Below are 17,865 nucleotides of genomic sequence, written 5' to 3'. Positions count from 1 at the left end.
TAAGAACCGACTACAAAGCTACCAACGGACTCCCTATGGGCGCCTCCACGGCGAAACTAAACGCATTGGGAGTATACAGCACCTTCGAATAAATAAAGGCAGCGCTATTCATATCGTAAAGAGGACACCTAAGCTTATCCCCAACCGGTATAATCCTGCTAGAAAGAGTGTGCTACCCCGTATGTCCGCAATACTGCGAGGAAGACTTAATCGTTTACATCGAACGATGCGCGAAAACCTCATAGTGGCCCCGATTCCCCAATACATGAGCTATGTTCACCACCAAGGTCCCCGCAAGGATGGGACACACTAATTCAAAAAGGATTTGGAACTGAATTCTGGTGATGCATTGCACAGAGATGGAACTCCGTGGCCAAGTGGCCTTATAATAGTGGCTGCAAGCCCGACACACCAATCGAAAACCCAAATTGGTGCTACAATTAGGACCAAATCCATAGGTACGTGGAGACAACCGCCGTTGCAATGGCAATTGGGGCAAAAGACTCAGCCAGCCAGCCTTCTGTGATCATCACGGACTCACAGGTGGCTTGTCGCCTGTTGATGCAAGGCAGAGTACCATCGTGTGCCCTACACATACTAGGTCGCACGTTCCGGGAAACGCACAGTGTCATCTGGCGCCCGGACCACGCGGGGGTTGTGGGCGCCGAAAGGGCTCTTGTTACGGCTTGCCGAGCAAGAGCGCAGCCCGAGGCACCCCGATCCGATCCTTTGCCGCGGCATCCTTGCACCTTGGAACGCATAGCATACGCGTTGCCCCACCCGAGTTAGAGCGGAGCGGACGACCTACCCGCACCTCGGGCTGTACGTGACATCCATCTGGCCTAGAGTCTATCGCGGCCACTGCCCGTAGTGCGGGTGGAAGCCAACTCTCGTCCACGTAACATAGGAATGCACGAGCATGCCACCAAAATGGAATTCCTCCCTGTTGAGATCAAAATCAAAAATAGGGAGCAGTGAGAGACCATCCTCGCCGGCACGGACCTGAAGACCCAGAGGGGTCTCCTCCACCAGGTGCGGCGAGTGGCTCGTGCCTCCTGGGGAGTCTTGGAATAGGGACCGGCTCCTAGCACCACTTTCCTTTTCGCTCAATAAAATCTTACTGTCTCCCTCTCTTCAAGCTCAGCCTTCCTCCTCAGGCGCTCGCTTACCTCCCAAAGGCAAACATAATCTCGCCGACTTTGAATAATGGGGCATCTAACCTAGCGCGTAAGGTGCAATTGTGTTCTCTTGATTAGAGCAACCGGCTCCTGTGCTGGGCAGCCCAGGTTCGATCACAGCATCGGGCGGGTAATTTTTTTTGTGCGCAAGCCATTTGACAGGATAGCAGTATACACCAGTAGCCATTACACATTGCGCCAAATTTTCAGGAAACGCCTTGCCTTAAAATCCGGTACGCAAGAACACTCTATGCACATGCCTAATCCCAGAGAATTGGTGACGCAATATGTTTTGCAAACGAGCAATTTGCACAGTGACAGGACTGTTTGAAGAGAGAAAGACGAAGTTTAGGGAAATACATGCATACCAACCACCTCCATTGTTATGCTGCGATTTCCATGCTTGCAGCTCCCGTATAGAGCACCATCTAGTGCGATTACTGCAGAAAACTAGGGTGTGTCCGTAAATTCATGGTGCACTTTTGAGGGGCAACAAGAATTCAACGATACAAGATAGAAATGTGAAATATTCACCAAGTAAAAGAAAAACTCTCCAAATTCACGTTGTACTTTGGTCACTGATTTCAATTTAGCAAGCCACACAACACACACTAAACATTCTTCTGTACCTTCCACACTGGCGTGGGCTGATGCGCAGTTCGTGGTGCAGCTGCGTCATCACCTGTGTGCACACGCCCTTGCACTACGGAGAGTTTACCTTTTATTTGTTGAAGATTTCAGATTTCTCTCTCATTTTGTTGCTTTTCTGTGACCGGTCAAAAGGGAACCATGATTTTACGGAGACACTATGTAGCGGGCGACTTGGCTCGAGGGGCTGGGAGCGTACGAAGGCGCAATTTCGTCAGTCATCAACCTGGCAGTGATGGCTTGCGATAAATTTTATTTCATTCGGTCTTTTCGCCGGTTTAAACCGGTGCGGTGTCTGTTTATGTGGTCTTTAGGGAATTTTTTTCATTACCCTAAGAAGGTGTGCTATCGTGCGTCTTGATAGTTAACACGAACTCCTCAGGCGGTCTTGATAATATACCGAATGCTTTTGAAAAAAAAAAAACTCTGAGCTGGTATGTATTTCATTATTACAGTTATTTATCGCTCTTCTTCATATGCGCGAGCACTGTAGTGTCACTAGTTCTGGTTTACATTGTTTCACTTCACAAAGAAACACATCATACAGGTAGTTAAATAAAGTTTCTTAACTTTGTCTTCTTGCAAAATACTAGAGAATGTCCTTCACTGCACTTCATGCACTTTACTGCGAGTTTTTTAATCTGTTTCCTATCCGGGTTTAACTCATCTCCTGCGTAGCACGTATACACGTCTCCACAGAATGAAGGCAATAATAAGCAAGAGTATCCGAACAGGAAATTACAGCCTTACTGCTTTCGAACAATTTCGGTCACCTACCTTTCATGGCTAGTATAGGATTCCTTGCGCTCTAAAGGTGGTCACTGAACGTTTGCTCGCTGAGCGAGCTTGAGCTTTCTAGTGGCGTACGAATGTCACCATGAATAAGGGTATTTCGAGCGTTATTCTTTTTTTTTCAGGTGGGGATGTCTTTTGAATAAGCGTTTAAGGAGTCGTACTAAAATACATACACGGAATCAATTGAAAGTCTGTGTTTCCTCTTTCTTCTGCATTGCCTTGTAAGCGCTGTCATTCACCTGTCATGCATTTCCATTTTAGTGGACTAGCACTTACGGACTATAAGCCACATTTTGCAACTCACCGCGAAGAGTGATGTTGACACTGTTGAGTCCTATGTGGACGCCGACCCGGGCGGAAATGCGGTCAGCCGAGAAAGCACGGTACGGACTAGACACCACGGCGCTGGCCACGTGCCAATCGCTGCCATAGATGCAGGCTGAAAAAAAAGACGGCGGCTTGTCAGTGCTTGGTTCATCCACAGATCCGCTGACGCAGCGCGCGTTCGCCAAGCCCACACAGTGAGACGGGAAAGTGGCAGTTTGAGAGTAGCGCGCGGGAGTGAGTTCTGTGGAGTGGCTTGCATGTGACAACCACATCTGGCGATTTAGGTCGAACAGCAGCAAAGCTGGTACGAAGGAAAATATGTAGTTTCTCATATTATCGTAATAACGGTGCAGGATCAATGATGTGCTTCCAGCCTCTCCATGACGGCTTCTACCCGTCATTACAAGACAACGAGATCCATGAATTCAGAATTTCGTCGCTGATCCCTTCCTTCGAACAAACGAATGGTAATTAATTTGCAGGATGTTTGGAAATGAGAACAGTAACGAAGGTTATAAAGAAAAGGCATAAGGACTTCATAGGTGAGCGCAAGGAAAGAGAAATATAACTTCAAAAAGGTTCTTTGCTTCATATTTCAGTGCAGCTCACTTTACTTCTGCATAAAGCTTTCCGGCAGAAGTAAAGACAAAACGACTGTGCAATTTCTCTTGTTTGGCCGTCATACAGGAGCATAAAGAATATGCAGATGAAACGCACATGTTTAAATGTATGTGAAGCGAAGTTTTAGTCAACATCAAATGGTGTGTTGTAAGGGACAGTCTACCGTTTTTCAAGGACCTTCTATTTTGTAGAGCAGAATGATGCCTACCCCTTCAAGTGCGTAAATGTGGAGTGGCGTCTCTCAAAAGGGAGCAGAAATTTTTAAAACTGAATTTTTAGACTTGCGTAGCCTGATTCTAAAACTTTCTATGGACGCCGACACCTCTTTACTGGACGCGATGGCTATATCGGATGTAATGTGTCAATGCGCCACTCCGCTCAACGCGATTCCGTTCATTTGCACAAGGCGGCGGCACTTTTGGACATGCGCTAGCTAGAAACAAGAAATAAATTACTCTCTCACTCAAAGAAGCTAGCATAATTCGATAAAATACATTTTCAGGTTATACAATGTTGTATCCAAGCAAAATAACTCTTTCTGCGCGAATTTCTGTTACGTCAGGGTACACGGGTTGGTTACTGTTGCACCATCGAGTCCCCTCCCCCCCTTCCACAACCTTGCTCCGCGTTTTGAGCCAAATATAAAATTCTTTGATTATGGGACACAAGCGCGCTCGCTTTCGTCAGTGTGACACACAATCACCTCATACCTGCCAAATTCCAAAACGATGCTCCGAGCCGTACACACACACACTATATATATATATATATATATATATATATATATATATATATATATATATAGTCACATAGGAGTAATGGTTAAGAAGGCAGCAAAGCTGTAATTATAGAAGTTAGCGTTTTATTGGGCGAACTTGTGCCCTCAAAAGCAGGCCACACTCAAAAGTACGACCATATCGGCGATCACACTCGGCGATCGTGGAAACTTTGATGAGCCACTCAAGCGCGTCGGCTTTTATACAGCTGTCGTGAAATGTTCAAGACCCGCGTGTCTTTCACAAAGTTTTACACCATTCGCGTCACGCGATGAAATCAGATAACACATGGTTCGGCGACAACAGACAGCGGATAGAAGCATCGATAACATTCCAGAAACTTCCGATACATGCACGCGCGTCCCGCGCTGTGCGATAACGTTTGTTAGACGGCGAAACGTGGTCGCCCGATAAAGATAGGCAAGTGCATGTGTCAATACCGCCCCCCTCTTAAAGAAAAGCATCGACTCGATCCTGCAAACAAACGAAAGTAATAAAAACAAACACCCGTAGCAAAGAGACATTTTCACAAGACCTGCCACCCTTTTGTGAATGCTGTAGAATTTCTGTATGTTACCAGCTATATCCTTATTAATCAGGAATCTGACTCCTAGTTCTCGTCTCTCCGCTAAGCCCCGGTAGCACAGGACGTGCCCGCTTTTTAGCACTGCATATGCTTCATTTCTTCTCCTAACTTCACTGAGCGTTATTATGTCCAATTTACTGTCCTCCAATTCCTCCAATAGCACTGCCAGACTCGCCTCACTAGATAACGTCCTAGCATTAAACGTTGCCAGGTTCTGATTCCAATGGCGGCCGGTCCGGATCCAGGGATTCTAGCACCCTCTGCTGCGTCGCAGGTCTGACCACCGCTGTGGTCAGTTGCTTCGCAGCTGCTGCGGAGTGAGGAGCCGGGGTTTAGTTTTTGTATTCATATAGGAGGTTGTGGCCAACTGCTGCACCAGGCTGGCCAATCCTGCTCTGGTGAGGAAGTGCGTTACCGGTTCTGGTCACCGGGATCAGGCCACACTCCAGGTCTATTTATGAAATTTGATCAACACGCGGATTTTTTTTCTTTTATCCGGTGGAAAATTGCGCGTCACCGGGATTTGAACCACAGTCCCCTTGCACGCGAGGCGGATGCTCTACCTCTACCCAACCACTGCACCCTGCACGAGAGGGTGGCAGGTGTTGTTGTGAAACTTAATAAGAGGCACAAATTGAAGGTCGTAAAGATCTACGCCCCTACATCCAGTCATGATTACCAGGATGTCGAAAGCTTCTATGAAGACATGGCATCGGCGATGGGTAGAGTGAAAACAAAATACACTATACTGATGGGCGCCTTCAATGCCAAGGTAGGCAAGAAGCAGGCTGGAGACAAGTCAGTGGGGGAATATGGCATATGCACTAGGAATAGCAGGGGAGAGTTATTAGTAGACATTTCAGAACAGAATAATATGCGGATAATGAATACCTTCTTCCGCAAGCGGGATAGCCGAAACTGGACGTGGAGGAGCCAGAATGATGAAACTAGAAAGACTTTATACTCTGCGCTAACCCTCACATCATACAAGATGTGGACGTGCTCGGCAAGGTGCGCGGCAGTGACCATAGGATGGTAAGAACTTGAATTAGCCTAGACTTCAGGAGAGAACGGAAGAAACTGGTACATGAAAAGCCCATCAATGAGTTAGCGGTAAGAGGGAAAATAGAGGAACTCCGGATTAAGCTACAGAGCAGGTATTCGGCTTTAACTCATGAAGAGGACTGTAGTGTTGAAGATGTGAACGACAATCTTATGGGTATCATTACGAGATGTGCAATAAACGTCAGTGGTAACTCCGTTAGACAGGATGCGAGTAAGCTATCGCAGGAGACAAAAGATCTGATCAAGAAACGCCAATGTATGAAAGCCTCTAACCCTACAGCTAGAATAGAACTGGCACAACTTTCCAAGTTAATCAACAAGCGTAGCACAGCAGACATAAGGAAGTATAGTATGCATAGAATTGAACAGGCTCTCAGGAACAGAGGAAGCCTAAAAGCAGTGAAGAAGAAACTAGGAATAGGCAAGAATCAGATGTATGCGTTAAGAGACACAGTCGGCAATATCATAGCTAATATGAATGAGATGGCACCCACGACGATAATGGAAGAGAGAATAGTCTAGAGGAATTTGAAATCCCACAAGTAACCAGGGAAGCAGAAAAGAAACCCTTCGGAGCTATGCAAAGGTGGAAGGCAGCTGGGGAGGATCAGGTAACAGTGGATTTGTTGAAGGATGGTGGGCAGATTGTTCTAGAAAAACTGGCCACCCAGTATACGCAACGTTTCATGACCTCGAGCGTACCGGAATTTTGCAAGAGCGCCAACATAATCTTAGTGCATACGAAAGGGGACGCCAAAGACTTGAAAAATTATAGACCGATCAGCTTACTATCAGTTGCCTACAAAGTATTTACTAAGGTAATCGCAAATAGGATCAGGAACACCTTAGACTTCTCTCAACCAAAGGACCGGGCATGATATCGTAAAGGTTAATCAACAATAGACCTTATTCACACTATCAATCAGGTGATAGAGAAATGTGCGGAATATAACTAACCCTTAAGTTTAGTTTTCATTGATTACGAGAAAGCGTTTGATACTGTCGAAACCTCAGCAGTCATGTAGGCATTACGGAATCAGGGTGTAGACGAGCCGTATGTAAAAATACTTAAAGATATCTATAGCGGCTCCACAGCCACCTTAGTCCTCCATAAAGAAAGCAACAAAATCCCAATAAAGAAAGGCGTCGGGCAGGGAAATACGATCTCTCCAATGTTATTCACAGCGTGTTTACAGGAGGTATTCAGAAACCTGGATAGGAAGAATTGGGGACAAAAGTTAATGGAGAATACCTTAGTAACTTGCGATTCGCTGATGATGTTGCCTTGCTTAGTAACTCAGGGGACCAACTGCAATGCATGCTCAACTGACCTGGAGAGGCCAAGCCGAAGGGGGGCTCTAAAAATGAATCTGCAGAAAACTGAAGTAATGTTTAACAGTCTCGGAAGAGAACAGCAGTTTACGATAGGTAGCGAGGCAGTGGAAGTGGTAAGGGAATACGTCTACTTAGGGTAAGTAGTGACCGCGGATCCGGATAATGAGACTGAAATAATCAGAAGAATAAGAATGGGCTGGGGTGCGTTTGGCAGGCATTCTCAGATCATGAACAGCAGGTTGTCATTATCTCTCAAGAGAAATGTGTATAACAGCTCTGCATACCAGTACTCACGTACGGGGCAGCAACCTGGAGGCTTACGAAAAGCATTCTACTTAAATTGACGACGACGCAACGAGCTATGGAAATAAGAATGATGCGTGTAACGTAAAGCGATAAGAAAATAGCGGAATTGGTGAGGATACAAACGCCAGTTAATGACATCTTAGTTGAAATTAAGAATGGGCATGGGCAGGACATGCAATGAGGAGGGAAGCTAACCGATGGCCATTAAGGGATATGGACAGGATTCCAAGGGAAGGAAAGCACAGCAGGGGGCGGCAGAAAGTTAGGTGGGCGGATGAGATTAAGATGTTTGCAGGGACGACATGGCCACAATTAGTACATAACCGGGGCAGTTGGAGAAGTCTAGGAGAGGCTTTTGCACTGCAGTGGGCGTAACCAGGCTGATTATGATGATGATGAGCAAAGAAACAACAACAACAAAAAAGAAGTTCATCAGCATGCATAAAAAGGTTTAAGACGCACCACATGGACAACTTCAGGTCGTGCGCGGCGCCGCTGTGAATGCGAAATGCCGTCTGGCACGACCTCATAGTCCATGCGCCAATACGTCGAATAACCTTGTTCGGTCTGAAATAGCGTCGCAGTTGTTTCTCACTAAGTCCTCGTCGGCTTATCGGTGTCCAAACCCAAACACGCTCACCGGGCTGGTACTCGACGAAGCGTCGTCGGAGGTTGGAATGTCGGCTGTCGGTACGCTGCTGGTTCTTGTTCCGTAGGCGGGTGACCTGTCGGGCTGGGGCCCCGTCGCGCTGATACCACATTGTGTCAAGCCGGGGCTTGTGGCACGTTGCAGTAGAAGTCTTATGCCGTCCCTTTGAGGAACTTGCTATTATACCTCTTCCCGGTCAGTGTTGTGAACACTGGGCGATTGACTGTGCTCTCATATATTCCGCATCTACACCGCCGACCATAGTTCCCGAACCAGACTTCGACGTAAATCCAAGTCTCCCCATGAGCAAGCAGCAACAGCTGAGAAGTCTTCTCCGAGGATAAAAAGACTGCTTTTCTACGTCATCGGGGGTTCGATAACACCAGTTGCAAAGCATTGCATAATAACCGGAGAGTGCGCTGAACCACTCCGCCAGAGCCCTTACCGAGTTTCGACGCGAGAACGCGGTCGCCCGATAGATAGGCAAGTGCACGTGTCAATAATAATAATATTTGGGGTTTTACGTGCCAAAACCACTTTCTGATTATGAGGCACGCCGTAGTTGAGGACTCCGGAAATTTTGACCACCTGGGGTTCTTTAACGTGCACCTAAATCTAAGCACACGGGTGTTTTCGCATTTCGCCCCCATCGAAATGCGGCCGCCGTGGCCAGGATTCGATCCCGCGACCTCGTGCTCAGTAGCCCAACACCATAGCCACTGAGCAACCACGGCGGGTCGGCGGGTCACGTGTCACTATATATATATATATATATATATATATATATATATATATATATATATATATATATATATATATATATATATATATATATATATATATATAGTGCCACGTGACCCGCCGTGGTTGCTCAGTGGCTATATATATATATATATATATATATATATATATATATATATATATACTACGCACTACACGCACCACGCACTATTTTGGCTGTCGACGCTCAAAGATCCATCGGGCCGCCTTGCCCGCTGGGCCTTGCAAATCCACGAATACGACATCCACGTGGTGTACCGTTCCGGGCGAAAGCACTCCGACGCTGACGCGCTATCCTGTTCACCGCTTCCCCCGAAGGCCAGTCCCGACACCCCCTGCGAGTGCACATTATCCTCTCTGGACGTTGACACTATCGCTGCTGCACAGCGTAATGATCCCTGGACTGCATCTCTGCTCGACCTTCTCTCGGATACGTCGAAAGTTCCAGCGTCACGTACGCTTCGGCGACAAGTGCCTCATTTTGCGATTCGCGACCAGCTACTATATCGACGCAACTAAGCCCCAGAGGGACGCACCTGGTTACTCGTCATTCCGAGAATCTTGTGAGCAGAGCTCTGCTCCTCGTTCCACGTCGACCCTCAGTGTGGCCATGCGGGAATCTTCAAGACCTACGAAAGACTTCGACACCGCTATTACTGGCGGGGAATGTATAATTTCGTTCGAACATTCGTCCGCTCTTGTCATGAGTGCCAACGCGGGAAAGCGTCACCGCACGGCTCTGCCGGTGAACTCCAGCCTTTACAATGCCCATCCCGGCGGTATGGCCCGTCGTACTTCGGAAGCAGTTTGGAAGCTAGCCCAGGCGTGCGGTGGGGCACTAACAACCAGACGAGAGCGCCCGGGAGAGAAGTGGGAGTCGAGTTGTGGGCATCGTGAACGGCTTTTTGGCGGTTCTGGTCGTCCGAGGTAAACCGACGGGCCAGCTGGCGACATTCCTCGGCGTGTCTGGCGGCTTCCGAGATCGGCAGGCATTTGGATGGGTCCGGCCGGTAGGGAAGAATGGTGTCGATTGTGTGCGAAGGATGACGGCCGTAAAGAAGGTAAAAGGGTGAGAATCCGGTAGTGGCCTGAGTCGCGGTGTGGTAGGCATAGGTGACAAACGGAAGAACTAAGTCCCAATTAGAGTGATCCGGTGAACCATACTTGGCGAGCATGTCATCGGGAGTTCGAATAAAGCGTTCGGTGGTACCGTTAGTCTGTGGGTGATAAGCAGTGCATTTACGATGAACAATAGCGCATTCAGCAAGCAGTTGTTCGATGACTTCAGATAAGAAGGCGTGGCCTCTGTCGCTTAAAAGTTCACGTGGACCACCATGACGAAGGAGAAAACGGTGAAGTATAAAATTGGTGACCTCCTGCGCTGTAAATTGGCTTGCAAAGCGTGAAGTTGTGAAGAAGTGTGGTAAAGACATGTCCTTTTCCGATAATTTGACGGCACTGAACAGAAGGCTCTTATGGCTTGCCAAATCAAGAGCACGCGAACAAGGCTACCACTTTTCGTGGTGTTCCCATGGAAAGGTCTTTCTAAGGAAAGAAGCTGGCGCAGGGGCAATAAGGATTGCCTGTAAACAAGACCTTGAGCTAATTGCTTAAGTTGGTTTCTTTTTTACTGCTGCTGTTATTGTTAACCTTCACGATGTATTATACTAGCGACTCCCTTAACACGTTAATAAATGAAAATAGCTATTTCAAAGGTTTTTTCCTTGTCTCATTTAAATGCACAAAGCCTCAGAAATAAGATTGATGAAATTTATGCTCATCTCGAGCTCATAAAATGTCCATTTGACGTATTTTGATTTACAGAAACATGTATTCAGGTGGTGCACTTATACTTTCTTTAGTTGCCCTTTATGAGATCCAGTGAACGTGTTACTATATCTTTAGTTTTTATTATCATGAGAGGCTTAATAAATGATGGGCGTCATACCCACTTGAAACACGGCCTCATATATGTCTGCCGAGCTATTCACTTTCATTTGTTGAAATTGCCGTTGAACAAATTTTTAACACTTTAACAAATTTTAGCGCGTTTGGAATATTGCTGAGTTAAACAAATCTTAACCGAAGGGCGAATCTTGGCGTTTACTTTCAGTGGCTACTGAGCACCCATGTGCTTTCAAAAATATTGTAACTTACTCCAATGAGATCTTTGAAATCATTTTGTTAACATTGGAAAGTGCAGAAGAATATCAAATTATGCGTAATGCTTAGTTTCTCGCTGCAACACAACACATCTCTTTGCTTTGCAAAGTGCCGAAGTTAAGAGCATCGAAAAAGGATAAATTAATGTATAGAATAATTAACCAATCTGAAATGGTTACAAAGCTTAGTACACAAAAATTATGTTCCTAAGTTAGTCGTGTAATTTGCAGCTCCGTATGATGCAGTATCATTTGCTTTATACGTGTCCCCAGATGCTACAATTAAAAAAAACAAATTTTTCGTTGACAACCTCTGCTCCCGACAGCTATAGATTTTCACTTCATTTTAATTCATCAAACCGTGTCAAATTCGGCATGGTATAGACCAGATAAACAATTTCAGCTTTTTCATGTGCGTTCCCCAAGGTAAAGCTTCCTCTTACTGTTTCCGGAGTGTCATCGTTTACTCTCTATGCTGCTTGAAGTGTTTCATCAAGCTGCTATGCTCTTTTAGTATAGTCTAATGCACAAATGTACAATTTCAAACACTGCTAGTCTTCCGGCTTCAAGCAGATACGAATGTGTTAGACGGAACCGCGTTTCACTTTCGCTCTCTTATCAGCGGCGGCGGCCGCTGCACGCGCCGAAGCAGGCCAAGAAAAAGCGCAAATTACGTTTCCCATCACTCGTAACAAAATCCACAGGCTGATAACGCGAATAGCCGCGAGCAGCCATACCGCATGCAGGTTTTTGGCGCTCGTATCCAACATATCTCGAACCCAGCAGGTACTAAGAGGCGGCGTTCGTGCAGCCATCAGCCGCCTGCTCAACTGCTCCAGGCAAGTCTGATTGCAATTGCACTCGTTTACTGTAGCTGGATATGCGTACTACTTTTGTGTGCGCATATCTCTCTTCGAAAAGCATGGCTCGTTCTCATGACACACACAGCTAACAGCTACTGGCGAGAAGTACGCGTGTCACCATTGCTCAATCCCACCAGCGTCCCATCGTTTAGATTCCCAAGTTTCGTTGGACTTGCGTCTTTTACTTTTCTCTGCCTTATTTTCTTTAACCTTTCAACGATTATATCAGCAGCCTATATTTCGGGCAAGTTAATATACAGTTAAAATTCGATCTAACGAAACCCGATTTTACAAGTTCCTGATCTAACGAAGAAATTTTCACTCCTCGGCAAATACCGATAAGGTTCAATGTTGTTATCATGTCGAATTAACGAAACTAGCTTGGAATAAATCCTTTTTAAAAAATAAATGAGTGAAAAAAAGCTGTGATTGACACAGATTGATTTTTTTTCGAGCGTACGCTGTAACGCTGTCGCGTAAAAAAATGTAGGCACCGCAGTCACGGCCCTAGCTTTACTTTGTCGACGCTGCACGCCAGGCGCATGCACGGAACGATGGACTCAAAGCAGTCGCTAGCATTCTTACGTACCACATGGCGATAGGGGCGGTGGTATTCAGCCCCCCTCACGGACTTTTTACACGCGCAGGCATGGTTTGGCGGCAAGTACAATACCACGGTACCTTTTTGCGTGTCGCTAGTTTAAAATTGTAGATTTAGAAGGACCCAAAAATCCATTACTCGATTTTCCGAACTTCCCGGTTTTACGAAATAACTCGAGCGCGGCGATCATTTTGTTAAATCGAGTGTAAACTATACGTCACTGTTCTCCTCTGTATGGAGGGTGAGACATACTCATGCTCTCTGTGATATTTACACACGATACGCGTCAGCTACAATACGACACAGATACGATACAAATGTCCTTCCGCTTCCCCACAAATATTCAACGGGCTCCAAACACTAATGCACTGCGCTTTCATTTCAGGAGATTGTTGAAACACTAGATGTCCTCTAAACAAGGGGCCTCTGATGATAAAAAGAAATGGTGTGCTTCGCTTCGGTGCTTTGCAGTCCCTCCTTCACATGCCTTCACGCCAACGACACCATGCACGTGACGGACCCAGGGTACACGCTCTCGATTGGTCCATATAGGGGGACCGTACGTTTCGCCTGCTAGTATGCCATGAATAGCGCGCTCTACCTCGTCGTGTCCTACCTGCCAGTCATACACAATCAGCAGATTTCACATGCACAATGCGCGTTTTGCGTGGTGCGCGAAAGGCGTCAGTTAGTTTGAGGTTAGGGAGTGGTCTTGCTGTTGTTGTGTAGCCCAGTTTATGCGACAACCGCAAGGAGCAGGAAGATTGCACACGCTGCTGTATCGGCCAATAACCGGAAACGAAGGACGCAGGTGGGTTGCACGAAGAGGGGACGCAGGAAACCCCCCGCGTGGAAAAAAAAAAGGCGGATTAGCCGCTGTGCCGTAGCAGAGGCACCACACGTGCACCTTCGCTCGGAGAAAAGAGCAGACGGTCCGACTTGAAGGGGCGCGAAAAGAAAAGGCGCATGAGGTCACCGACACCGCTAATGACCACGCACTTCCCACATGTCCCGTCGGCCGTCTCCGTCACGGAAGCCGGTTTGATTGTAAATGTTTGGCATGCATAGGCGCCTTCTTAAAATGCCTGTGAAAATGGTGGTAGCTTTACCACCACTTAGCCAGCTACGATCGATGGATGCTTTAGTGTGTGATTGCCATCGGGTCCAAATTATGGTGTATGGAGTTCAGGCGAACCATCCCACAGCTGCACGGGGGACACAGTTTTCTCAGTACTGGCAGAGCAGCGCACTGATCGCAGACATGCAGTCAATGGAAACATTCTCGCAGCTTGCGTGGCGACCGCTTGTAGGAGAAAGGGGAGGACATCAAGGGCCGATAACCTAACGTAGGAGAGAGGGAGGTGACACCTGTCTTTGAGCAATCCTATCCCCAGGCGTGTTGTAAATTGTACCAATATTTCCACCAATGCCATGTGCGGCTCGAAGGTGGTTGTGCTATTGGTTGCAATGATGTGAACTCGCATGTTGTAAGGATTGGGGGCTCTATCCCACCATTCGTAACCAGTTGTCAAAATTGAAGTCGGGCATGAATTAGATGGTAGCTGGCCCATGCCGTCGTCTCAATTATCCCCGCTGAGGACGTTGATGAAGAGAAGGACTGCTTCTCATCGAGAACGAGGAATATGGGTTTATTTAAAGCATCTACATAAGGACAATGCAGTTCACCAGTCTAGAATGACTACGAGAAAAAGCACACTCGAGCAGCCGCAAAACAGCGGTTTATGAACACTCGGTCTTCCCTCGATCCCAAGGTGAGGGAAATATTCGACCAGTCATCGTAAACTAGTCACCTCCTGCACGAGGGATTACACACACACACTTCCGCACAGGTCCACGGCCCTCAACCGAGGTAAGGCGGTCTTCGGCGAACTCGGGGCTTACGTCAGGAAAGGTGCCTTTTATTCCCCAAGCTGACCGCCGCAGCACGGCCGGTTGCCCGTTGTCTTTCGTCTTGAACGGCGCGTGGGAAGGAGCCTCGAACTATGTTCCCTCGGGGACTCCCCCGCTCGCGGCAGACCGGGAAGGCGGTGTCGTGTTCCGGCACAGAGCCTGCTTCGTCGAACTCATCTCGGCTCCTGCGACGGAGAGCCGAGGACGCGCGTATTTCCTCCAGACACAGTCGACTTAGTGACGCTGTGGCTAGAGCGTTGCGGCGGCCTTCCCAGAAAAGTTTGACGCCGCTGTCGCAACTGGCTGCCGAAACTTGCACCTCAGCAGGCCGTTCTTAACAATGTGTGATTGGCTGGTTTGCGATTCCTTTGTGTAACTGATGGTTTAAAAAGTCATGTTTTGGTTTCGTGGGAGAGAGCGGAGTTCGGGCTTGGACTCGGACACACACCTCGGCGTTTCGGTAAAGCGTTCCTTTACTGGACTACGGCTCTTCCTTCGCGCTGCCACCGTGCACTCGAATCATCGAGGGGCACCGACTTCTGACCTTAAACACCTTCCGTCTCCTTGACTAGTGTTGAAGCTACCACAGGATAATGCGGAAAAGAAATTGCCTGCGCCTATCCTAGACGGCGGAGTCCCGACAGAATTGACGGCGGTTTGTAAAACGGAAGACAGTGCCATGACGTTTGGTACAGACGTGAATAGTGCGCATTTGTAGGTCTAAAGAAGTACGGGGAAGGACGCCACTGAAAGGGAGCAAGAAGCCACTCGGTGGCCTTAGATCCCACAATGATTTGTGGGTCAGAGTTGCTTCATAAAATTACCAGATAGAGTTTGTAGTCGTTCAACTGCCACAAGAAGGATGCTCCATGCATGGATTGGTCGGGTGTCCATGCTTGCGGCTTCAAACGTCCTTGTGGTTTTATTTACTGCGGTTTACCTGCCTGCACTGGTTTGCATCCTAAAGCGTTCATATATTTCTAGAGGAAGTAAGCGAGAAGACTCTGCGCACATGCATAATGACTGCGATGTATATAACAGAATGTTTTGTTGAAAGTGATAACATTGTTCAATTTCAAAGCTACCTGACGCCACGAGAACTTTAGGCAAGTCCATCAATTCCTTGCAGGCTGAGTACCACTCAGCTTACAGTTCCCTCTAGTAACCATTGTAAGAATTTATATCATTTAGGGGCCTTTTAAGGCTGAACCATGTTAAATATTTATTTCGCCTTAACAACTACGACGGGTAACCATAGCTGCATGTGAAATCAGCGAAGCTTTCCACATTGAAAAGTGTGCACAGTCTTGTGTAAGCCAGGCAACTATCGTTCCGCTTGAGCACGCCTTTCTATATGACGCACGACTAACCCAACTGCCATCTGATTTGTAGCTATCCCGCGGATAAGTCAATCTTAATGTTTTGTTTATTTTGCATTGCCGTTAAGTTACAGCCGGCGGCATACTTGTCATACCCTGACACACACAGACGTAGGACGATCTAACCTTGGGGTACGTTTGACAAGGACTCAAGCATACTACAATACCAAGTGCCGACACGACAGTCAAGCTGGCGTTTTTTGAGCGACGCTGGACGAAAGACAGTGACGCCTCCCTATGAGGCACAGCATGGCCATCAGGCGCAAAGCCAGGCTTAGCGGGTGGGCGGCCCTCGAAGGTCCATCAAGTAACTTCAATTACCAGCCTCCCAGGACGATCAAGCTACCGTGCTGCCGAGAGTGGCGCCACACTGGCAACAGAAATACCGTCGACGGGTGCCGCCCGACGACAGCACCTCGTCGCGCTCGGCACCTCCTACAGTGCTCGTTGTGAGAGTTTCTTTTTTTTTATCCCTAACCCTAGCTACTTGTTAACCTTCTCCCCGACAGCGCTCTTCAGCGTAGCCCTTTTTAGGGCTCCCAGGGGAGAAGGTATGAACCTGCAGCCGGCAGTTCCGGCCCTTGGTTGGACCCTGATATGGATGACACCCAGGACACAGTGCCCGGGTTTCGTCTCGGCATGCCACAGCCTCGCTCACGAGCACTGGAAGTGCTACTTTTGGAGGCCCGCCGTATGCTAGGTTCGGAAGGGATGCCAAAGCGCCTGTCACCGACAACCCGTAAGAACGCCGGCCGCAAGAACGCCAACCGCCACGCCCGTTTCAACCGCCATCGCCGAGAAGCCGCCAACACCACTGCCGCCGCAGCATCTCTCGCCGAGATGGAAAGCGACAGCAATGCCTCAGCACCTACGTCTCCGAGTAGCAGCACGATTTCCTCCTCGCCGGCCACCAGCTCTGACAGCACGGAGCCGTCGCCATCGCTCAGCGCCTCATGTAACGGGTCAGCAAGCTCTAAATCCACGAGGTCTGATCGTTCGTCCTCTGCATCATTGCCCGCCTCACCGCTGACTCGCGTTGACAATGAAACTACGACCGCGGCCACGACGGAAAGCAGCCCACCGCCATCTCTCGAAGCTCCGCAACATAGCGAGCAACAAGCGAACGACTCCCGCCGGCGCCATGACAGCCACCCGGCGACACCTTCACTAGCCCTCCACGTGGCAGCGGTTGCCGAGCATTCGCAGAACGGGCCAGCTCCCTAAGCAAGCGCCGACAAGTCGAACGGGGAACAACAAAAGCTCCCACTGGCCGAGCCACCCACTCGTCCGCGCCCGACAGAGCGAGAGGGTCAGTCTCCCTCTCCAATGACTCACGCCGGGGCCACACCTGCAACAAGCTCTCAAGGTATGAGCAACGACGGCGCCGAAGTGAAAAAGGCAATGGGGGAAAAAGGAATGCATTCCTCAACCGACCCAGCTAGCTCGGCGCACCCGCGCCCAAGCTGTGTTCTCGGGCCGCTCCAGCCGCTCGCTCCGCAAAGCAGCCGGCAGCAACATCCCCACACCGAGACAGAACGTCGCCCAGCACTCATCTCCGCCTCGGATTCAACCGAGCAGGCTAATCAACACAGCGTAAATCCCCCCTTACTAACCAAGAGGGCCGGGAAAAGGAGGCCGCGCTACAGGCCTCTCGAGATGATCCAACATACACCCTCGGTCGACGGCCCAGCTCCAGGAGAACGCGCTGACACGGTCCTGTTTCGTCCCCAAGGTAAGAAAGGCAACTTCCTGCGACTGACGCAAGAATCTATCGCCGCACAGCTCTCAGCTATTTAGGGAGCACACCGCGTGCGGGTGAACTTTCGACGGAATGTTCACGCTGTCGACGCGCTCCCGGGGGCAGAACTGTCACATCTCCTACA

The 17,865-nt window shown here is 48.5% G+C and overlaps 1 protein-coding gene across 3 annotated transcripts in view; it reads right to left on the bottom strand.

The window, feature by feature from the left end:
• The window catches only part of LOC135912446 (dual oxidase maturation factor 2-like), a 513,017-nt gene that overhangs the window by 245,255 nt on the left and 249,897 nt on the right, over nucleotides 1-17,865 (bottom strand). For all 3 annotated transcript variants that reach the window (XR_010567670.1, XR_011511602.1, XM_065444889.2), the window contains exon 3: nucleotides 2,926-3,060. Coding sequence is in view for 1 of the 3 variants with exons in the window: in XM_065444889.2 (XP_065300961.1) it covers nucleotides 2,926-3,060 (135 nt within the window). In the remaining 2 variants the exon portion in view is untranslated. The remainder of the gene's footprint in view (nucleotides 1-2,925; nucleotides 3,061-17,865) is intronic.

This window comes from Dermacentor albipictus, chromosome 1 (assembly GCF_038994185.2).
Source record: "Dermacentor albipictus isolate Rhodes 1998 colony chromosome 1, USDA_Dalb.pri_finalv2, whole genome shotgun sequence".
NCBI classification, from domain to species: domain Eukaryota; kingdom Metazoa; phylum Arthropoda; class Arachnida; order Ixodida; family Ixodidae; genus Dermacentor; species Dermacentor albipictus.
This window is presented reverse-complemented; position numbering and strand designations above follow the sequence as displayed.